At 44.8% G+C, this 25,948-nt stretch overlaps 1 protein-coding gene across 1 annotated transcript in view; it reads left to right on the top strand.

Moving 5' to 3' along the window:
* Positions 1-24,139, top strand: part of plcxd1.1 (phosphatidylinositol-specific phospholipase C, X domain containing 1, tandem duplicate 1) — a 41,275-nt gene extending 17,136 nt beyond the window's left edge. The window contains exons 3-7 of the mRNA XM_090222634.1: positions 6,119-6,261; positions 7,081-7,209; positions 10,398-10,553; positions 14,953-15,133; positions 21,975-24,139. Of these exons, the coding sequence (XP_090078760.1) occupies positions 6,119-6,261; positions 7,081-7,209; positions 10,398-10,553; positions 14,953-15,133; positions 21,975-22,243 (878 nt within the window). The 3' untranslated portion in view covers positions 22,244-24,139. The remainder of the gene's footprint in view (positions 1-6,118; positions 6,262-7,080; positions 7,210-10,397; positions 10,554-14,952; positions 15,134-21,974) is intronic.
* The last annotated feature ends 1,809 nt before the right edge of the window (positions 24,140-25,948 follow it).

Below are 25,948 nucleotides of genomic sequence, written 5' to 3'. Positions count from 1 at the left end.
GGCATTATGTCACAACACCAACACTTTAATCAGAAGGCATTATGTCACAACACCAACACTTTAATCAGAAGGCATTATGTCACAACACCAACACTTTAATCAGATGGCATTATGTCACAACACCAACACTTTAATCAGAAGGCATTATGTCACAACACCAACACTTTAATCAGAAGGCATTATGTCACAACACCACCACTTTAATCAGAAGGCATTATGTCATCAACACTTTAATCAGATGGCATTATGTCATCAACACTTTAATCAGATGGCATTATATCATCAACACTTTAATCAGATGGCATTATGTCATCAACACTGATCAGATGGCATTATGTCATCACCACTGATCAGATGGCATTATATCATCAACACTTTAATCAGATGGCATTATATCATCAACACTTTAATCAGATGGCATTATATCATCAACACTTTAATCAGATGGCATTATGTCATCAACACTGATCAGATGGCATTATGTCATCAACACTTTAATCAGATGGCATTATGTCATCAACACTTTAATCAGATGGCATTATGTCATCAACACCAACACTTTAATCAGATGGCATTATGTCATCAACACTGATCAGATGGCATTATATCATCAACACTGATCAGATGGCATTATGTCATCAACACTGATCAGATGGCATTATGTCATCAACACTTTAATCAGATGGCATTATGTCATCAACACTTTAATCAGATGGCATTATGTCATCAACACTTTAATCAGATGGCATTATATCAGCAACACTGATCAGATGGCATTATGTCATCAACACTTTAATCAGATGGCATTATGTCATAAACACTGATCAGATGGCATTATGTCACAACACCAACACTTTAATCAGATGGCATTACATCATCAACACTGATCAGATGGCATTATGTCATCAAAACTGATCAGATGGCATTATATCATCAACACTGATCAGATGGCATTATATCATCAACACTGATCAGATGGCATTATGTCACACCGCGAACACTTTAATCAGATGGCATTATGTCATCAACACTGATCAGATGGCATTATGTCATCAACACTGATCAGATGGCATTATATAATCAACACTGATCAGATGGCATTATGTCATCAACACTGATCAGATGGCATTATGTCATCTACACTGATCAGATGGCATTATATCATCAACACTGATCAGATGGCATTATGTCATCAACACTGATCAGATGGCATTATGTCATCTACACTGATCAGATGGCATTATGTCATCAACACTTATCAGATGGCATTATGTCATCAACACTGATCAGATGGCATTATGTCATCAACACTTTAATCAGATGGCATTATGTCATCAACACTGATCAGATGGCATTATGTCATCACCAACACTTTAATCAGATGGCATTATATCATCAACACTGATCAGATGGCATTATGTCATCAACACTTTAATCAGATGGCATTATGTCATCAACACCACCACTTTAATCAGAAGGCATTATGTCACAACACCAACACTTTAATCAGAAGGCATTATGTCACAACACCAACACTTTAATCAGATGGCATTATGTCACAACACCACCACTTTAATCAGAAGGCATTATGTCACAACACCAACACTTTAATCAGATGGCATTATGTCACAACACCACCACTTTAATCAGATGGCATTATGTCACAACACCAACACTTTAATCAGATGGCATTATATCATCAACACTGATCAGATGGCATTATGTCATCAACACTTTAATCAGATGGCATTATGTCATAAACACTGATCAGATGGCATTATGTCACAACACCAACACTTTAATCAGATGGCATTACATCATCAACACTGATCAGATGGCATTATGTCATCAACACTGATCAGATGGCATTATATCATCAACACTGATCAGATGGCATTATATCATCAACACTGATCAGATGGCATTATGTCACACCGCGAACACTTTAATCAGATGGCATTATGTCATCAACACTGATCAGATGGCATTATGTCATCAACACTGATCAGATGGCATTATATCATCAACACTGATCAGATGGCATTATGTCATCAACACTGATCAGATGGCATTATGTCATCTACACTGATCAGATGGCATTATATCATCAACACTGATCAGATGGCATTATGTCATCAACACTGATCAGATGGCATTATGTCATCTACACTGATCAGATGGCATTATATCATCAACACCAACACTTTAATCAGATGGCATTATGTCATCAACACTTTAATCAGATGGCATTACATCATCAACACTGATCAGATGGCATTATATCATCAACACTGATCAGATGGCATTATGTCATCAACACCAACACTTTAATCAGATGGCATTATGTCATCAACACTGATCAGATGGCATTATATCATCAACACTGATCAGATGGCATTATGTCATCAACACTGATCAGATGGCATTATGTCATCAACACTGATCAGATGGCATTATGTCATCAACACTGATCAGATGGCATTATATCATCAACACTGATCAGATGGCATTACATCATCAACACTGATCAGATGGCATTATATCATCAACACTGATCAGATGGCATTATGTCATCAACACTGATCAGATGGCATTATGTCATCAACACTGATCAGATGGCATTATGTCATCAACACTGATCAGATGGCATTATGTTATCAACACTGATCAGATGGCATTATGTCATCAACACTGATCAGATGGCATTATGTCATCAACACTTTAATCAGATGGCATTATGTCACAACACCAACACTTTAATCAGATGGCATTATATCATCAACACTGATCAGATGGCATTATGTCATCAACACCAACACTTTAATCAGATGGCATTATGTCATCAACACTGATCAGATGGCATTATGTCATCAACACTTTAATCAGATGGCATTATATCATCAACACTGATCAGATGGCATTATGTCATCACCAACACTTTAATCAGATGGCATTATATCATCAACACTGATCAGATGGCATTATGTCATCAACACTTTAATCAGATGGCATTATGTCATCAACACTTTAATCAGATGGCATTATGTCATCAACACTTTAATCAGATGGCATTACATAATCAACACTGATCAGATGGCATTATGTCATCAACACTTTAATCAGATGGCATTATGTCATCAACACTTTAATCAGATGGCATTATGTCATCAACACTTTAATCAGATGGCATTATGTCATCATCACCAACACTTTAATCAGATGGCATTATATCATCAACACTTTAATCAGATGGCATTATGTCATCAACACTTTAATCAGAAGGCATTATGTCATCAACACTGATCAGATGGCATTATGTCATCAACACTTTAATCAGAAGGCATTATGTCATCAACACTGATCAGATGGCATTATGTCATCAACACTTTAATCAGATGGCATTATGTCATCAACACTTTAATCAGATGGCATTATGTCATCAACACTGATCAGATGGCATTATGTCATAAACACTGATCAGATGGCATTATGTCACAACACTGATCAGATGGCATTATGTCATCAACACTTTAATCAGATGGCATTATATCATCAACACTGATCAGATGGCATTATGTCATCACCAACACTTTAATCAGATGGCATTATATCATCAACACTGATCAGATGGCATTATGTCATCAACACTTTAATCAGATGGCATTATGTCATCAACACTTTAATCAGATGGCATTATGTCATCAACACTTTAATCAGATGGCATTACATAATCAACACTGATCAGATGGCATTATGTCATCAACACTTTAATCAGATGGCATTATGTCATCAACACTTTAATCAGATGGCATTATGTCATCAACACTTTAATCAGATGGCATTATGTCATCATCACCAACACTTTAATCAGATGGCATTATATCATCAACACTTTAATCAGATGGCATTATGTCATCAACACTTTAATCAGAAGGCATTATGTCATCAACACTGATCAGATGGCATTATGTCATCAACACTTTAATCAGAAGGCATTATGTCATCAACACTGATCAGATGGCATTATGTCATCAACACTTTAATCAGATGGCATTATGTCATCAACACTTTAATCAGATGGCATTATGTCATCAACACTGATCAGATGGCATTATGTCATAAACACTGATCAGATGGCATTATGTCACAACACCAACACTTTAATCAGATGGCATTACATCATCAACACTGATCAGATGGCATTATATCATCAACACTGATCAGATGGCATTATGTCACACTGCCAACACTTTAATCAGATGGCATTATGTCATCAACACTGATCAGATGGCATTACATCATCAACACTGATCAGATGGCATTATATCATCAACACTGATCAGATGGCATTATGTCATCAACACTGATCAGATGGCATTATGTCATCAACACTGATCAGATGGCATTATGTCATCAACACTGATCAGATGGCATTATGTCATCAACACTGATCAGATGGCATTATGTCATCAACACTGATCAGATGGCATTATATCATCAACACTTTAATCAGATGGCATTATGTCATCAACACTGATCAGATGGCATTATGTCACAACATCAACACTTTAATCAGATGGCATTATGTCACAACATCAACACTTTAATCAGATGGCATTATGTCATCAACACTGATCAGATGGCATTATGTCACAACATCAACACTGATCAGATGGCATTATGTCATCAACACTGATCAGATGGCATTATGTCACCACACCAACACTTTAATCAGATGGCATTATGTCATCAACACTGATCAGATGGCATTATGTCATCAACACTGATCAGATGGCATTATGTCACCACACCAACACTTTAATCAGATGGCATTATATCATCAACACTGATCAGATGGCATTATGTCATCAACACCAACACTTTAATCAGATGGCATTATGTCACCAACACTTTGATCAGATGGCATTATATCATCAACACTGATCAGATGGCATTATGTCAACACCAACACTTTAATCAGATGGCATTATGTCATCAACACTGATCAGATGGCATTATGTCATCAACACTTTAATCAGATGGCATTATGTCATCAACACCACCACTTTAATCAGATGGCATTATGTCATCAACACTGATCAGATGGCATTATGTCATCAACACCAACACTTTAATCAGATGGCATTATGTCATCACCAACACTTTGATCAGATGGCATTATGTCATCAACACTGATCAGATGGCATTATGTCATCAACACTGATCAGATGGCATTATGTCATAAACACTGATCAGATGGCATTACGTCATCAACACTGATCAGATGGCATTATGTCATCAACACTGATCAGATGGCATTACGTCATCAACACTGATCAGATGGCATTATGTCATCAACACTGATCAGATGGCATTATGTCACAACACCAACACTTTAATCAGATGGCATTACATCATCAACACTGATCAGATGGCATTACATCATCAACACTGATCAGATGGCATTATATCATCAACACTGATCAGATGGCATTACATTATCAACACTGATCAGATGGCATTATGTCATCAACACTGATCAGATGGCATTACGTCATCAACACTGATCAGATGGCATTATGTCATCAACACTAATCAGATGGCATTACATCATCAACACTGATCAGATGGCATTATATCATCAACACTGATCAGATGGCATTATATCATCACCAACACTTTCCATTTCCCTTGTAGGGAAGTAAGGGATTTAATGAATAATAGGCCGCCGCCTACTGTATGTTGTAATCTGGATCCTTAGGAACTGCATCCTTAGGAGCATCATATGGGTACTAGGCTGACACATGACATTGACCATACACTTAGGAGCATCATATGGGTACTAGGTTGACACATGACAGTGACCATACACTTAGGGGCATCATATGGGTACTAGACTGACACATGACAGTGACCATGCACTTAGGGGCATCATATGGGTACTAGGCTGACACATGACAGTGACCATACACTTAGGAGCATCATATGGGTAGTAGGCTGACACATGACAGTGACCATACACTTAGGAGCATCATATGGGTACTAGGCTGACACATGACAGTGACCATACACTTGTAATATCAGGCCCTATCTGTCTGTACCTTGATTCTCTGTTTAGGAAGCCATAATGCCATAACCTACTGTCTGGATAGGAGTGACCGCTCCCCTGTCGACCTGACCCAACCTGATTTGCTGCAGAAGCTAGACAAATACATGAAGCCCCTGATACGACCGTTTGTTTATAAATGGGCAGTTACACAGGTAGGATTTTTAACAACTGATCAGGGGTGTCAAACTACATTTCTGGATTACAATGTGTGCAGGTTTTTAGTCCTCGCGTGCACTTTATTGATCAATTAAGATAATTGATTAGTTAGGTACTCCCCTCATCTGGTTGGCTAGGTCTTAATTGGACACAAATTGAAACGAAATAACAAAAACCAGCAGAGACACAGCCCTCCAGGAATTGAGTTTGGCCACCCTGACCTAGATGACCACCCTGACCTAGATGGCATAACACTTCTGGTGCAGACTTTACACCTGCTGGCAGGACATCTGGCCCTCGGTGCTGGCAGGACATCTGGCCCTCGGTGCTGGCAGGACATCTGGCCCTCAGTGCTGGTTGGGTTAATAAAGTTGTTGATCTGATCATGTTGTCGATCTGATAATAATGTTGATCTGATTAAGTTGATCTGATAATGTTGTTGATCAGATAATAATGTCAATTGCATAATGTTGATGATCGGATAATGTTGTTGATCTGATAATGTTGATGGTCTGATAATGTTGTTGATCTGATAATGTTGTTGCTCTGATAATGTTGTTGCTCTGAAAATGTTGATGATCTGATAATAATGTCGATCTGATAATGTAGATGATCTGATAATGTTGGTGATCTGATAATGTTGATGATCTGATAATAATGTCGATCTGATAATGTAGATGATCTGATCATGTTGATGATCTGATAATGTTGTTGCTCTGATAATGTTGATGATCTGATAATAATGTCGATCTGATAATGTTGTTGCTCTGATAATGTAGATGATCTGATAAAGTTAATCTGATAATGTCCTATAGGAGGCGACAGTGAAGGAGCAGCTAGACTGTGGGGTCAGATATCTTGACCTGAGGATCGCACATCGACCCAACGACACCTCTACTGACCTGTACTTCTACCATGGAGTATACACTACACTCACTGTAGAGGTATGATACTATGGAGTGTACACTACGCTCACAGTAGAGGTATGATATTATGGAGTGTACACTACACTCACTGTAGAGGTATGATACTACGGAGTGTACACTATGCTCACAGTAGAGGTATGATACTACGGAGTGTACACTACACTCACAGTAGAGGTATGATACTACGGAGTGTACACTATCCTCACTGTAGCGGTATGATACCATGGAGTGTACGCTACGCTAAATGTAGAGGTATGATACTACGGAGTGTACAGTCGTGGCCAAAAGTTTTTAAAATGACACACATTAATTTTCACCAAGTCTGCTGCCTCAGTTTTAATGATGGCAATTTGCATATACTCCAGAATGTTATGCAATTAATTGCAAAGTCCCCCTTTGCAATGCAAATGAACTGAATCCCCCAAAAACATTTTCCATTGCATTTCAGCCCTGCCACAAAAAGACCAGCTGACATCATGTCAGTGATTCTCTCGTTAACACAGGTGTGAGTGTTGACGAGGACACGGCTGGAGATCACAATGTCATGTTGATTGAATTCGAATAACAGACTGGAAGCTTCAAAAGGAGGGTGGTGCTTGGAATCATTGTTCTTCCTCCGTTAACCATGGTTACCTGCAAGGAAACACGTGCGTCATCATTGCTTTGCACAAAAAGGGCTTCACAGGCAAGGATATTGCTGCCAGTAAGATTGCACCTAAATCAACCATTTATCGGATCATCAATAACTTCAAGAAGAGCGGTTCAATTGTTGTGAAGAAGGCTTCAGAGTGCCCAAGAAAGTCCAGCAAGCGCCAGGACCGTCTCCTAAAGTTGATTCAGCTGCGGGATCGGGGCACCACCAGTACAGAGCTTGCTCAGGAATGGCAGCAGGCATGTGTGAGTGCATCTGCACGCACAGTGAGGCGAAGACTTTTGGAGGATGGCCTGGTGTCAAGAAGGGCAGCAAAGAAGCCAGTTCTCTCCAGGAAAAACATCAGGGACAGACTGATATTCTGCAAAAGGTACAGGGATTGGACAGCTGAGGACTGGGGTAAAGTCATTTTCTCTGATTAATCCATTTCCGATTGTTTGGGGCATCCGGAAAAAGCTTGTCCGGAGAAGAGAAGGTGAGCGCTACCATCAGTCCTATGTCATGCCAACAGTCAATCATCCTGAAACCATTCATGTGTGGGGTTGCTTCTCAGCCAAGGGAGTGGGCTCACTCACAATTTTTCCTAAGAACACAGCCATGAATAAAGAATGGTACCAACACATCCTCCGAGAGCAACTTCTCCCAACCATCCAGGAACAGTTTGGTGATGAACAATGCCTTTTCCAGCATGATGGAGCACCTTGCCATAAGGCAAAAGTGATAACTAAGTGGCTCGGGGAACAAAACATCGATATTTTGGGTCCATGGCCAGGAAACTCCCCAGACCTTAATCCCATTGAGAACTTGTGGTCAATCCTCAAGAGGCAGGTGGACAAACAAAAACCAACAAATTCTGACAAACTCCAAGCATTGATTATGCAAGAATGGGCTGCCATCAGTCAGGATGTGGCCCAGAAGTTAATTGACAGCATGCCAGGGTGGATTGCAGAGGTCTTGAAAAAGAAGGGTCAACACTGCAAATATTGAATCAACTTCATGTAATTGTCAATTAAAGCCTTCGACACATATGAAATGCTTGTAATTATCCTTCAGTATTCCATAGTAACATCTGACAAAAATATCTAAAGATACTGAAGCAGAAAACTTTGTAGAAATTAATTTGTCTTTCTCAAAACTTTTGACCACGACTGTATGCTATGCTCAATGTAGAGGTGTGATACTATGGAGTGTACATTACGCTCAATGTAGAGGTGTGATACTACGGAGTGTACACTATGCTCAATGTAGAGGTGTGATACTATGGAGTGTACATTACGCTCAATGTAGAGGTGTGATACTACGGAGTGTACGCTATGCTCAATGTAGAGGTGTGATACTACGGAGTGTACACTATGCTCAATGTAGAGGTGTGATACTACGGAGTGTACACTATGCTCAATGTAGAGGTGTGATACTACGGAGTGTACACTATGCTCAATGTAGAGGTGTGATACTACGGAGTGTACACTATGCTCAATGTAGAGGTGTGATACTACGGAGTGTACACTATGCTCAATGTAGAGGTGTGATACTACGGAGTGTACACTATGCTCAATGTAGAGGTATGATACTATGGAGTGTACATTACGCTCAATGTAGAGGTATGATAATACGGAGTGTACACTATGCTCAATGTAGAGGTATGATACTACGGAGTGTACGCTATGCTCAATGTAGAGGTGTGATACTATGGAGTGTACATTATGCTCAATGTAGAGGTATGATACTACGGAGTGTACGCTATGCTCAATGTAGAGGTGTGATACTACGGAGTGTACACTATGCTCAATGTAGAGGTGTGATACTATGGAGTGTACATTACGCTCAATGTAGAGGTGTGATACTATGGAGTGTACATTACGCTCAATGTAGAGGTGTGATACTACGGAGTGTACACTGCTCAATGTAGAGGTGTGATACTACGGAGTGTACACTGCTCAATGTAGAGGTGTGATACTACGGAGTGTACACTATGCTCAATGTAGAGGTGTGATACTACGGAGTGTACATTACGCTCAATGTAGAGGTGTGATACTACGGAGTGTACACTATGCTCAATGTAGAGGTGTGATACTATGGAGTGTACACTATGCTCAATATAGAGGTATGATACTACGGAGTGTACACTATGCTCAATGTAGAGGTGTGATACTATGGAGTGTACATTACGCTCAATGTAGAGGTATGATACTACGGAGTGTACACTATGCTCAATGTAGAGGTGTGATACTATGGAGTGTACATTATGCTCAATGTAGAGGTATGATACTATTGAGTGTACATTACGCTCAATGTAGAGGTATGATACTTCCATTCTACCACAGGGTGTAGACTACATTAAATGTTAAAGGTATAATCTGTACTTCTATACTAGCAGGGAGGTGTAGTAGACATTCTGACAAGGGGCTACAGAGAGGGGTTGTACCATTTACTAGACTCCTGTTCTTATCTGACAACCTTACGACATATACAAATAGGATTTGGGATATATAATTGATTTCAGATGTTACTGTGATTGTGTTACACCAGTTGGACCAATGTCTGTTCTCCACAGACCGTTCTTCAGGAGATCAGATCCTGGCTAGATGTCCATTCTAGAGAGGTGGTTCTGCTGTCCTTCAGTCACTTCCTGGGTCTGAACCAGGACCTCCACACTGGACTTATATCCACCATCAGAACCATCTTCACCGCCAGGCTCTGTCCAACTACGGTAGGGACACCTCCAAGCACTGTCCAACTACGGTAGGGACACCTCCAAGCACTGTCCAACTACGGTAGGGACACCTCCAAGCACTGTCCAACTACGGTAGGGACACCTCCAAGCACTGTCCAACTACGGTAGGGACACCTCCAAGCACTGTCCAACTACCGTAGGGACACCTCCAAGCACTGTCCAACTACTGTAGGGACACCTCCAAGCACTGTCCAACTACTGTAGGGACACCTCCAAGCACTGTCCAACTACGGTAGGGACACCTCCAAGCACTGTCCAACTACGGTAGGGACACCTCCAAGCACTGTCCAACTACTGTAGGGACACCTCCAAGCACTGTCCAACTACTGTAGGGATACCTCCAAGCACTGTCCAACTACGGTAGGGACACCTCCAAGCACTGTCCAACTACGGTAGGGACACCTCCAAGCACTGTCCAACTACGGTAGGGACACCTCCAATGTTCCCTCTAATCTTTTTTGGCAATGAGCAAATTTCAGGTCTGCTGAGCAACTTCCAGCGAGCGTTTACTGTGAACACTGAAGCTGGACCCTATTTAAGTTAGTTTTAACCGTGACCAAGTAGGCTACTGTGGCTATTTGATCATAATGTAGGCCTACCATCAGAAACAATGGAGAAAATGCATCCCATAATATTTGAACATGGAAATAGCTGTTCTATCATTCAGCCTCTTGGAATTTTATTTGGATCCCCATTAACTGTTACAAAAGCAGCAGCTACTCTTCCTGGGGTTCACACAAAACATGACATAATACAGAACAGTAATAGAACAAGAACATAACTAGCTGCTACGCCAAGCAGTTGATCAGACCCTTGGTCAGCAGGATCAACCTGTTTATCCTGTCAAACAAGGAGGTGACTGAAAATGTTTTTGTATTGTGTTGTTTGATGCAAGAAACCACTTTACAAAATAAAAGCCTGCGCACATCTTAAAGGTAACATTGGAATCAAATAGAAAATCAAATGGTATTTGTCACATGCGTCGTAAATAACAGTTATAGACTAATAGTGAAAAGCTTACTTCCAGGTCCTTCCCCACAATGCAGAGAGACACACCAAAGAAAAAAATATGAACACTAGGGGAAAAAATCAATGAGTAACGATAACTTGGCTATATACACAGGGTACCAGGTAATAACTTGGCTATATACACAGGGTACCAGGTAATAACTTGGCTATATACACAGGGTACCAGGTAATAACTTGGCTATATACACAGGGTACCAGGTAATAACTTGGCTATATACACAGGGTACCAGGTAATAACTTGGCTATATACACAGGGTACCAGGTAATAACATGGCTATATACACAGGGTACCAGGTAATAACTTGGCTATATACACAGGGTACCAGGTAATAACTTGGCTATATACACAGGGTACCAGGTAATAACTTGGCTATATACACAGGGTACCAGGTAATAACATGGCTATATACACAGGGTACCAGGTAATAACTTGGCTATATACACAGGGTACCAGGTAATAACTTGGCTATATACACAGGGTACCAGGTAATAACTTGGCTATATACACAGGGTACCAGGTAATAACATGGCTATATACACAGGGTACCAGGTAATAACTTGGCTATATACACAGGGTACCAGGTAATAACTTGGCTATATACACAGGGTACCAGGTAATAACTTGGCTATATACACAGGGTACCAGGTAATAACTTGGCTATATACACAGGGTACCAGGTAATAACTTGGCTATATACACAGGGTACCAGGTAATAACTTGGCTATATACACAGGGTACCAGGTAATAACTTGGCTATATACACAGGGTACCAGGTAATAACTTGGCTATATACACAGGGTACCAGTACCAAGTTGATGTGCAGGGGTACCAGGTGTTGTGACGTTTTATCATTAATGTGATGACTGCTATTTATGAAATAATTACCTACTCTGTTTAATTATTACTCAAGTAAATTAATCACGTAACAATTAACTCATTAGGAACTTGGGGCACCACGGGAAAAGTTGTTTAAAGAGTGACTATCTCCCGACTCAAACTCTAAAGATATACAGATATCTCTTACATCAATAACAGTCACATATTAATCATTACCTCATCAGTCTCATTCTGAACATTGCATAATCCTTGGATATCAGCACAAACCCTAACCTTAGTGATGAATGAGCGATACAGAAATTGGCTTAATTGTTTATTTACTAACTAACTAAATAATCACACAGAATTACATAAACACGGTATTGGTTGTATTGATTACTAACATAATGTAATGAAAAGTCCCTAGTGGACTAAGCCGATATGACGGCTTGTTACACAATGGAAAGGGGGTGGGGAAAGAAAGAGGGGGAGAGAAAGAGAGTGGACTTATCGTACATACAGTTAAAGTCTGAAGTTCAGATACACCTTAGCCAAATACATTTAAACTCAGTTTTTCACAATTGCTGACATTTAATCGTAGCAAAAATTCCCTGTTTTAGGTCATCACCACTTTATTTTAAGAATGTGAAATAATAGTAGAGTGATTTCTTTCATCACATTTCCATTGGGTCAGAAGTTTACATACACTCAATTAGTATTTGGTAGCATTGCCTTTAAGTTGTTTAACTTGGGTCAAATGTTTCGGGTTTCCTTCCACAAGCTTCCCACAATAATTTGGGTGAATTTTGGTCCATTCCTCCTGACAGAGGTGGTGCAACTGAGTCAGGTTTGTAGGCCTCCTTGCTTGCACATGCTTTTTCAGTTCTGCCCACACATTTTCTAAGTGTGAGGTCAGGGCTTTGTTATGGCCACTCCAATACCTTGACTTTGTTGTTCTTAAGCCATTTTGCCACAATTTTGGAAGTATGCTTGTGGTCACTGTCCATGTGGAAGACCCATTTGCGACCAAGCTTTAACTTCCTGACTGATGTCTTGAGATGTTGCTTCAATATATTCACCTAATTTTCCTACCTCGTGATGCCATCTATTTTGTGAAGTGCACCAGTCCTTCCTGCAGCAAAGCACCCCCTCAACATAATGTTGCCACCCCCGTGCTTCACCGTTGGGATGGTGTTCTTCGGCTTGCAAGCCTCCCTCTTTTTTCTCCAAACATAACAATGGTCATTATGGCCAAACAGTTATATTTTGTTTTATCAGACCAGAGGACATTTCTCCAAAAATAATGATCTTTGTCCCCATATGCAGTTGCAAACCGTAGTCTGGCTTTTTTTTATGGCGGTTTTGGAGCAGTGGCTTCTTCCTTGTTGAGCGGCCTTTCAGGTTATGTCGATATAGGACTTGATTTACTGTGGATATAGATACCTTTGTACCTGTTTCCTCCCGCATCTTCATAAGATCCTTTGCAGTTGTTCTGGGATTGATTTGCACTTTTCGCACCAAAGTACGTTCATCTCTAGGAGACAGAACGCATCTGCTTCCTGAGCGGTATGATGGCTGTGTGGTCCCATGGTGTTTATACTTGCGTACTATTGTTTGTACAGATGAACGTGGTACCTTCAGGCGTTTGGAAATTGCTCCCAAGGATGAACCAGACTTGTGGAGGTCTACAATTTTTCTTCTGAGGTCTTGGCTGATTTCTTTTGATTTTCCCATTATGTCAAGCAAAGAGGCATTGAGTTTGAAGGTAGGCCTTGAAATACATCCACAGGTGCACCTGCAATTGACTCAAATTATGTCAATTAGCCTATCAGAAGCTTCTAAAGCCATGACATAATTTTCTGGAATTTTCCAAACTGTTTAAAGGCACAGTTAACTTAGTTTATGTAAACTTCTGACACATTGGAATTGTGACACAGTGAGTTATGAGTGAAATGATCTGTCTGTGTTGGAAAAATTACTTGTCTCAGGACATCTACTTTGTGCATAACTGACTTTCCAAAACGATAGTTTGTTAAGAAGAAATTTGTGGAGTGGTTGAATAATGAGTTTTAATGACTACAACCTAAGTGTATGTAAACTTCCGACTTCAACTGTATATAAAACCTTGCAGAAAACTTATACAACTTAGAAAAAAATATAAACTATTGCAACCAAGACTTAAAAAGCACAAGATGGAGGGATGTTGGAACGTAACTGAAGAAATGACAGTTAATAAGACAAATGTAACTTAATCCAGTATAAACTAATGTATATAATTTATTATACAAGAGAAATTCACATTCTACAGCACACCGGCAGAGTCGTGTTCTTAAGTGTAAAACTAACATTGACTCAATAATCCATGACTTTGTTTGTGTGCGTATGTTGTGTATTATAAAAATAATTACAAAAATTGTACAAAAAATGTAAATATATAGTGTTACCCCAATGTTTCCTAGCATGGTATGACCCATACTTTCCCATGATTCCATTCCCTGATCCCAACATTCCCATGATCCTCTGTTCCAGGAAGTGGTGACGCTGAGGAACCTGTGGTCGTTGGGTTACCAGGTGATTGTCTCCTATGAGCACAGCATGGTCAGCCTCTATAGCGACCTTTGGCCTCACATCCCCTACTGGTGGGCCAACAAGTGTAAAGCTGAGGCTCTGATCGAGGAGTTCGAACACAGGAAACAACATGGCCGCCCAGGTAACCTACAGATGACCACATATTGCTATGAAATATTGTGCAGAGTAAGGATTATCTAACACTGCCAATCATTTAGCACGCCTTTCCTTTCCCACGCACGCCTTTCCCACGCACGCCTTTCCCACGTACGCCTTTCCCACGCACGCCTTTCCCACGCACGCCTTTCCCTTCCTACGCACGCCTTTCCTTTCCTACGCACGCCTTTCCTTTCCTACGCACGCCTTTCCTTTCCCACGCACGCCTTTCCTTTCCTACGCACACCTTTCCTTTCCCACGCACGCCTTTCCTTTCCTACGCACGCCTTTCCTTTCCCACGCACGCCTTTCCTTTCCTACGCACGCCTTTCCTTTCCCACGCACGCCTTTCCCTTCCTACGCACGCCTTTCCTTTCCTACGCACGCCTTTCCTTTCCTACGCACGCCTTTCCTTTCCCACGCACGCCTTTCCTTTCCTACGCACGCTTTTCCTTTCCCACGCACGCCTTTCCTTTCCTACGCACGCCTTTCCTTTCCTACGCACGCCTTTCCTTTCCCACGCACGCCTTTCCTTTCCTACGCACGCCTTTCCTTTCCCACGCACGCCTTTCCTTTCCCACGCACGCCTTTCCTTTCCCACGCACGCCTTTCCTTTCCCACGCACGCCTTTCCTTTCCTACGCACGCCTTTCCTTTCCTACGCACGCCTTTCCTTTCCCACGCACGCCTTTCCTTTCCCACGCACGCCTTTCCTTTCCTACGCACGCCTTTCCTTTCCCACGCACGCCTTTCCTTTCCCACGCACGCCTTTCCTTTCCCACGCACGCCTTTCCTTTCCCACGCACGCCTTTCCTTTCCCACGCACGCCTTTCCTTTCCCACGCACGCCTTTCCTTTCCTACACACGCCTTTCCTTTCCTACGCACGCCTTTCCTTTCCCACGCACGCCTTTCCTTTCCTACGCACGCCTTTCCTTTCCCACGCACGCCTTTCCTTTCCTACGCACGCCTTTCCTTTCCTACGCACGCCTTTCCCACGCACGCCTTTCCCACGCACGCCTTTCCCACGCACGCCTTTCCTTTCCCACGCACGCCTTTCCTTTCCCCCGCACGCCTTTCCTTTCCCACGCACACCTTTCCTTCCTACGCACGCCTTTCCTTTCCTACGCACGCCTTTCCTTTCCCACGCACGCCTTTCCTTTCCTACGCACGCCTTTCCTTTCCCACGCACGCCTTTCCTTTCCTACGCACGCCTTTCCTTTCCTACGCACGCCTTTCCCACGCACGCCTTTCCCACGCACGCCTTTCCCACGCACGCCTTTCCTTTCCCACGCACGCCTTTCCTTTCCCCCGCACGCCTTTCCTTTCCCCCGCACGCCTTTCCTTTCCCACGCAACCCTTTCCTTCCTACGCACGCCTTTCCTTTCCTACGCACGCCTTTCCTTTCCTACGCACGCCTTTCCTTTCCCACGCACGCCTTTCCTTTCCCACGCACGCCTTTCCTTTCCCACGCACGCCTTTCTTTTCCTACGCACGCCTTTCCTTTCCTACGCACGCCTTTCCTTTCCTACGCACGCCTTTCCCACGTATGCCTTTCCCACGCACGCCTTTCCCACGCACGCCTTTCCCACGCACGCCTTTCCTACGCACGCCTTTCCTACGCACGCCTTTCCCACGCACGCCTTTCCCACGCACGCCTTTCCCACGCACGCCTTTCCCACGCACTCCTTTCCCACGCACGCCTTTCCTTTCCCCCGCACGCCTTTCCTTTCCCACGCACGCCTTTCCTTTCCCACGCACGCCTTTCCTTTCCTACGCACGCCTTTCCTTTCCTACGCACGCCTTTCCTTTCCCACACACGCCTTTCCTTTCCTACGCACGCCTTTCCTTTCCCACGCACGCCTTTCCTTTCCCACGCACGCCTTTCCTTTCCTACGCACGCCTTTCCCACGCACGCCTTTCCCACCCACGCCTTTCCCACGCACGCCTTTCCCACGCACGCCTTTCCCACGCACGCCTTTCCTTTCCCACGCACGCCTTTCCCACGCACGCCTTTCCCACGCACGCCTTTCCCACGCACGCCTTTCCTTTCCCACGCACGCCTTTCCCACGCACGCCTTTCCCACGCACGGCTTTCCCACGCACGCCTTTCCCACGCACGCCTTTCCTTTCCTACCCACGCTTTTCCTTTCCCACGCACGCCTTTCCTTTCCTCCGCACGCCTTTCCTTTCCTACGCACGCCTTTCCTTTCCTACGCACGCCTTTCCTTTCCCACGCACGCCTTTCCCACGCACGCCTTTCCTTTCCCACGCACGCCTTTCCTTTCCCATGCACGCCTTTCCTTTCCTACGCACGCCTTTCCTTTCCTACGCACGCCTTTCCTTTCCTACGCACGCCTTTCCTTTCCCACGCACGCCTTTCCCACGCACGCCTTTCCCATGCACGCCTTTCCTTTCCTACGCACGCCTTTCCTTTCCCACGCACGCCTTTCCTTTCCCACGCATGCCTTTCCTTTCCCACGCACGCCTTTCCTTTCCCACGCACGCCTTTCCTTTCCCACGCACGCCTTTCCTTTCCTACACACGCCTTTCCTTTCCTACGCACGCCTTTCCTTTCCCACGCACGCCTTTCCTTTCCTACGCACGCCTTTCCTTTCCCACGCACGCCTTTCCTTTCCTACGCACGCCTTTCCTTTCCTACGCACGCCTTTCCCACGCACGCCTTTCCCACGCACGCCTTTCCCACGCACGCCTTTCCTTTCCCACGCACGCCTTTCCTTTCCCCCGCACGCCTTTCCTTTCCCACGCACACCTTTCCTTCCTACGCACGCCTTTCCTTTCCTACGCACGCCTTTCCTTTCCCACGCACGCCTTTCCTTTCCTACGCACGCCTTTCCTTTCCCACGCACGCCTTTCCTTTCCTACGCACGCCTTTCCTTTCCTACGCACGCCTTTCCCACGCACGCCTTTCCCACGCACGCCTTTCCCACGCACGCCTTTCCTTTCCCACGCACGCCTTTCCTTTCCCCCGCACGCCTTTCCTTTCCCACGCAACCCTTTCCTTCCTACGCACGCCTTTCCTTTCCTACGCACGCCTTTCCTTTCCTACGCACGCCTTTCCTTTCCCACGCACGCCTTTCCTTTCCCACGCACGCCTTTCCTTTCCCACGCACGCCTTTCTTTTCCTACGCACGCCTTTCCTTTCCTACGCACGCCTTTCCTTTCCTACGCACGCCTTTCCCACGTATGCCTTTCCCACGCACGCCTTTCCCACGCACGCCTTTCCCACGCACGCCTTTCCTACGCACGCCTTTCCTACGCACGCCTTTCCCACGCACGCCTTTCCCACGCACGCCTTTCCCACGCACGCCTTTCCCACGCACGCCTTTCCTTTCCCACGCACGCCTTTCCTTTCCCCCGCACGCCTTTCCTTTCCCACGCACGCCTTTCCTTTCCCACGCACGCCTTTCCTTTCCTACGCACGCCTTTCCTTTCCTACGCACGCCTTTCCTTTCCCACGCACGCCTTTCCTTTCCTACGCACGCCTTTCCTTTCCCACGCACGCCTTTCCTTTCCCACGCACGCCTTTCCTTTCCTACGCACGCCTTTCCCACGCACGCCTTTCCCACCCACGCCTTTCCCACGCACGCCTTTCCCACGCACGACTTTCCCACGCACGCCTTTCCTTTCCCACGCACGCCTTTCCCACGCACGCCTTTCCCACGCACGCCTTTCCTTTCCCACGCACGCCTTTCCCACGCACGCCTTTCCTTTCCCACGCACGCCTTTCCTTTCCCACGCACGCCTTTCCCACGCACGCCTTTCCCACGCACGCCTTTCCTTTCCTACGCACGCTTTTCCTTTCCCACGCACGCCTTTCCTTTCCTCCGCACGCCTATCCTTTCCTACGCACGCCTTTCCTTTCCTACGCACGCCTTTCCTTTCCTACGCACGCCTTTCCTTTCCCACGCACGCCTTTCCTTTCCCACGCACGCCTTTCCTTTCCCACGCACGCCTTTCCTTTCCCATGCACGCCTTTCCTTTCCTACGCACGCCTTTCCCACGCACGCCTTTCCCACGCACGCCTTTCCTTTCCCACGCACGCCTTTCCTTTCCCATGCACGCCTTTCCTTTCCCACGCACGCCTTTCCCACGCACGCCTTTCCCACGCACGCCTTTCCCACGCACGGCTGTCCCACGCACGCCTTTCCCACGCACGCCTTTCCTTTCCTACGCACGCCTTTCCTTTCCCACGCACGCCTTTCCTTTCCTACGCACGCCTTTCCTTTCCCACGCACGCCTTTCCTTTCCCACGCACGCCTTTCCTTTCCTACGCACGCCTTTCCCACGCACGCCTTTCCCACCCACGCCTTTCCCACGCACGCCTTTCCCACGCACGCCTTTCCTTTCCCACGCACGCCTTTCCCACGCACGCCTTTCCCACGCACGCCTTTCCTTTCCCACTTACGCCTTTCCCACGCACGCCTTTCCCACGCACGCCTTTCCCACGCACGGCTTTCCCACGCACGCCTTTCCCACGCACGCCTTTCCTTTCCTACGCACGCTTTTCCTTTCCCACGCACGCCTTTCCTTTCCTCCGCACGCCTTTCCTTTCCTCCGCACGCCTTTCCTTTCCTACGCACGCCTTTCCTTTCCCACGCACGCCTTTCCTTTCCCACGCACGCCTTTCCCACGCACGCCTTTCCTTTCCCACGCACGCCTTTCCTTTCCCACGCACGCCTTTCCTTTCCTACGCACGCCTTTCCTTTCCTACGCACGCCTTTCCTTTCCTACGCACGCCTTTCCTTTCCTACGCACGCCTTTCCTTTCCAACGCACGCCTTTCCCACGCACGCCTTTCCTTTCCTACGCACGCCTTTCCTTTCCTACGCACGCCTTTCCTTTCCCACGCACGCCTTTCCCACGCACGCCTTTCCTTTCCCACGCACGGCTTTCCCACGCACGCCTTTCCCACGCACGCCTTTCCTTTCCTACGCACGCTTTTCCTTTCCCACGCACGCCTTTCCTTTCCTCCGCACGCCTTTCCTTTCCTACGCACGCCTTTCCTTTCCTACGCACGCCTTTCCTTTCCCACGCACGCCTTTCCCACGCACGCCTTTCCTTTCCCACGCACGCCTTTCCTTTCCCACGCACGCCTTTCCTTTCCTACGCACGCCTTTCCCACGCACGCCTTTCCCACGCACACCTTTCCTTTCCTACGCACACCTTTCCTTTCCCACCCACGCCTTTCCCCCGCACACCTTTCCTTTCCTACGCACGCCTTTCCCACGCACACCTTTCCTTTCCCATGCACGCCTATCCTTTCCTACGCACGCCTTTCCTTTCCTACGCATGCATTTCCTTTCCTACGCACGCATTTCCTTTCCTACGCACTTCTCAGTATTTGGTATTCAGACTTACCTTACGCGCTTTGAATAAATGTAATTCAACCACTGAAACCCCTCCCACTTGCTGGCCAACAGATTTTCAATAGGGTTTTCAGTACAAGATCGTAATCTATCTTAAGCCATCTCTTTTTTATTTTTTTATACCCTTTTTCTCCCCAACTTCGTGATTTATGATCTTGTCTCATCGCTGCAACTCCCCAACGTTCTCAGGAGAGGCGAAGGTCGAGCCGTGCGTCTTCCATAACATGACCCGCCAAACCCGCTCGCTTAACCCAGAAGCCAGCTGCACCAATGTGTCAGAGGAAACACCGTTCAACTGACGAACGAAGTCAGCCTGCAGGCGCCCGGCCCACCACAAGGAGTCGCTAGAGTGCAATGAGCCAAGGAAAGCTCCCCCGGCTAGTGCCTTAGATCACTGCGTCACTATGGAAGTCCGTACCTTTTGGTTATAATTTTGTCGATAGACTCACTTGAACACATCTATACGGCCCCCCCTATCTGAGATAGCCCTCATTCTCCACATATAACATCCGTTCTGCCAGTCACATTCTGTTAAATGTCCCCAAAGCAAACACATCCCTGGCTCTCTCGTCTTTTCAGTTCACTGCAGCTAGCGACTGGAACTAACACTCAAACTGGACAGATTTATCTCAGTCTCTTCATTCAAAGACTCAGTCATGGACACTCTTACTGACGGTTGTGACTGCATTGCGTGATGTATTGTTGTCTCTACCTTCTGTCCCTTTGTGCTGTTTGTGCTGTTGTGCCCAATAATGTTTGTACCATGTTGTGCTGCTGCCAATTTGTGTTGCTACCATGTTGTGTTGTCATGTGTTGCTGCCTTGCTATGTTGTTGTCTTAGGTCTCTGTTTATGTAGTGTTGTCTCTCTTGTCGTGATGTGTGTTTTGTCCTATATTTATATATATTGAGAGAGCAGGGTCAGAATATTAGGGATCAATGAAAGAAAGCAATCTAAATATATGGATATTAGTTTATTTCAGCACCAAACACTGACCTTGTAGCTTTTTCCACTTGGAACCGGTTGGTTCGCCAAGCCTTATTCACGTTTTCCTCTCGCGTAAAGGTGTTGGAATTAAGTTGTCAGAATACTGCGTATCTAGACACACCTTTTCTGTATACCATTTCCACCTAGAGAAATAACTGGTGAATAGCATGCTATTCTCATGCTTACGTTCAGAATCAGAATAGGGAATTAAGTTCCATTTACGCTCGCTTATCTCGCGTGGGATTTCCCCCGTACTGAACAGTAATACAGTCAAACGCTCTTATGTGATTAGAATGTATCTGTAGTGTTGTGCAGAGTAAAGGGGTATCTAACACTGTCTACGATATATTGTTTTCACCCAATATTTTCCATGAGTATCATACGTTTGTGGGATGTGTTGTAATGTGTTTTTGTAACAGAATCAAACAGAACATTGATTTGGTGTTTGTTGTCAGGAGGGTTCTTTGTGACGGGCATCAACCTGACAGAGGATCTGAAGTACATCTGTTCTCACCCCACTGAGTCTCTGAAGGACCTGGTGATGTCCACCTACCCTGCCCTGCTCTCCTGGGTCAGGGGCCAGAGCCCCGGCTCCGACTCCCGCTCCCTCAACATCATAGCTGGGGACTTTGTCTCAGAGAGCCACTTCGTACCCACCGTCATCGCACTGAATCAACATTTAGTCCACTGCACTGGTCCTTGTGATGTTAGCAGAGGAAACTGACCCAGCTGCTGTGTCCCAAATGACACCATATTACCTCTGTAGCCCATAGGCCTCTGGTCAAAGTCATGTGTGTAGGGAATAGGGTGCCATTTGGGATGCATTATCTGACACATCTTATTGCACAGAATACCATGTTTTAACTATGCTGTAGAAGAGGATGGGACTGCAGCATGATACCATGTTTTAACTATGCTGTAGAAGAAGATGGGACTGCAGCATGATACCATGTTTTAACTATGCTGTAGAAGAGGATGGGACTGCAGCATGATACCATGTTTTAACTATGCTGTAGAAGAGGATGGGACTGCAGCATGATACCATGTTTTAACTATGCTGTAGAAGAGGATGGGACTGCAGCATGATGTAATAGAACTTTGCTTGTAAAAAAACAAAAAAACAACTTGAACAATAGATTCTGATAGGATATATTTGCACAATTATATTGCCGACAGTGAAATGTTTGCCTGTTGAGCTCCTCTCTTCTCTTCCTGTGTTGACCTGCTCTCTTTTTCCCTCTGATCTGCACTGATTTATTGATCTCTTTACTAGCCCTAACCCTAACCTTCTAACCCTCTGTCCCTAACCCTCCTCTAACATTCTAACCCTCTATCCCTAACCCTCCTCTAACCCTCTAGACCTAACCCTCTATCCCTAACCCTCCTCTAACTCTCTAACCCTCCTAACTCTAACCCTCTATCCCTAACCCTCCTCTAACATTCTAACCCTCTATCCCTAACCCTCTAGACCTAACCCTCTATCCCTAACCCTCCTCTAACTCTCTAACCCTCCTAACTCTAACCCTCTATCTCTAACCCTACTCTAACTCTCCAACTCTCTAACCCTCCTCTAACTCTTTAACCCTCCTCTAACCCTCCTCTAACCCCCCTCTAACCCTCCTCTAACTCTCCAACCCCCATCTAACTCTCTAACCCTCCTCTAACTCTCTGATCCTCCTCTAATCCTCCAACTAATGTATGTATTTCATATCTCAGGCAATGTGGCCATATTTTAAAATGTTCCTTTGACCTAAGCAATAATGAATGTTCTGTCTAAAACCTCTGTAACCATCTCCGACTATAACGAGTGCTAACAATAATACAGCCTCTTCCATAGAGCACAAAACTATGATGGTGTCACAAATGGAACCAGACGCTAAATAGTGCACTACTTTTCACCAGACCCTTATGGGCCCTGATCAAAAGTAGTGCACTATGTAGGGAATAGGGTGCCATTTGGCAAGCAAAACCACGTTACAAATGGTTAGCACCTACGATGTATTTCCATTAGATATCCAGGATTTGTGGTTAAAGAATGCTTGTATCTCCCTAGTTATATCGTTAATGCTGTACCAACTGAAGAACAAGTCTGTCCCAAAAGGCTCCCTATTCCCTACGCGGTGCACTTCTTTTGACTAGGGCCCATAGGGAATAGGGTGCACTTCTTTTGACCAGGGCCCATAGGGAATAGGGAGCCATTTGGAATGCACCTCAGATCAAACCTACATGAACCATTGCATGATATCAGACGCACAACTCTGAGCATGACCTATGACTGTGCTACAGCTGAGTTATGACCCTTAACTCTTTCAGAAGCATGCCTTCATTACTACTGAAAAGACATGTGCCTGTGGACAAGATTAGCCTTTCCAGAAGACAGGATGAGCATTTTGAATAGAGAGACAATCTACAGAATGTTTTACCTATAATTGACCAATGTAAAAATAAAAAGTGTTTGGTCTGAAAAAAGTATTTTAATTCATGCCTCCAGTTCAGAGATCACGGAGAGGAGAAGTCAGCGGTCTGTCAAAGAGAATAGATTACAATGTGCCACTCATTCCACAGAGGGCCGAGTGTACTTGATTGATGAATAAAGGTCACGGATTAGTAACTACCCTCACATGGTTGTCTATTGCTTTATTGAAAGGAAACAACCAGCAGACACTAAGCCCTCCATGGAATGAGTTAGTCCCCCTGGATTAGAACAATAAAACCATCGAAGGCCATTGACAGGTCAGGTCATGCAGACCTTTAAACAAGGCACAACTAACACTCAACCAAGTCTCTGTGACTAGAGACACGTCATACCAAGTCTCTGTGACTAGAGACACGTCATACCAAGTCTCTGTGACTAGAGACACGTCATACCAAGTCTCTGTGACTAGAGACACGTCATACCAAGTCTCTGTGACTAGAGACACGTCATACCAAGTCTCTGTGACTAGAGACACGTCATACCAAGTCTCTGTGACTAGAGACACGTCATACCAAGTCTCTGTGACTAGAGACACGTCATACCAAGTCTCTGTGACTAGAGACACGTCATACCAAGTCTCTGTGACTAGAGACACGTCATACCAAGTCTCTGTGACTAGAGACACGCCATACCAAGTCTCTGTGACTAGAGACATGTCATACCAAGTCTCTGTGACTAGAGACACGTCATACCAAGTCTCTGTGACTAGAGACACGTCATACCAAGTCTCTGTGACTAGAGACACGTCATACCAAGTCTCTGTGACTAGAGACACGTCATACCAAGTCTCTGTGACTAGAGACACGTCATACCAAGTCTCTGTGACTAGAGACACGTCATACCAAGTCTCTGTGACTAGAGACACGTCATACCAAGTCTCTGTGACTAGAGACACGTCATACCAAGTCTCTGTGACTAGAGACACGCCATACCAAGTCTCTGTGACTAGAGACATGTCATACCAAGTCTCTGTGACTAGAGACACGTCATACCAAGTCTCTGTGACTAGAGACACGTCATACCAAGTCTCTGTGACTAGAGACACGTCATACCAAGTCTCTGTGACTAGAGACACGTCATACCAAGTCTCTGTGACTAGAGACACGTCATACCAAGTCTCTGTGACTAGAGACACATCAGGGTAACAACATACAGGAACTCATGTTCTTTTGTTCACCTGACCTAGAATTGTTCACAATCAAATGCTGACCGTATTATCTTCTAAGATAATTTTCTTCGGTTTTTGTGACAGCCGTTGTCGCGCCCCTCAAGCCAATACAAGGAACTTCAAGGGATTTTATTCAAACTGGAAACCATATATCCTGAGGCTGAATTTATAGTAGCTAAGGATTTTAACAAAGCAAATTTGAGAACAAGGCTACCTAAACTCTATCAGCATTTATTTAAACAGGCAGGCCAGTTGAGAGCAAGTTTTCATTTAAAACTGTGACCTGGCCAAGATAAAGCAAAGCAGTTCGACACATACAACAACAACAGAGTTACACATAAACAAACATACAGTCAATAACACAATAGAAAAATCTATGTACAGTGTGTGCAAATGTAGAAGAGTAGGGAGGTAGCCAATAAATAGGCCACAGAGGCGAAAATAATTACAATGTAGCATTAACACTGGAATGGTAGATGTGCAGATGATGAATGTGCAAGTAGAGATACTGGGGTGCAAAGGAGCAAGATAAATAAATAAATACAGTATGGGGATGAGGTAGATTGGATGGGCTGTTTACAGATGTGTACAGGTGCAGTGATCTGTGAGCTGCTCTGACAGCTGGTGCTTAAAGTTAGTGAGGGAGATATGAGTCTCCAGCTTCAGAGATTTTTGCAGTTCGTTCCAGTCATTGGCAGCAGAGAACTGGAAGGAAAGGTGGCCAAAGGAGGAATAGGCTTTGGGGGTGACCAGTGAGATTTACCTGCTGGAGCGTGTGCTACGGG

This window comes from Oncorhynchus mykiss, chromosome 1, assembly GCF_057628025.1.
Source record: "Oncorhynchus mykiss isolate SJ-2025 chromosome 1, ASM5762802v1, whole genome shotgun sequence".
In the NCBI taxonomy this organism is placed as follows: domain Eukaryota; kingdom Metazoa; phylum Chordata; class Actinopteri; order Salmoniformes; family Salmonidae; genus Oncorhynchus; species Oncorhynchus mykiss.
This window is presented reverse-complemented; position numbering and strand designations above follow the sequence as displayed.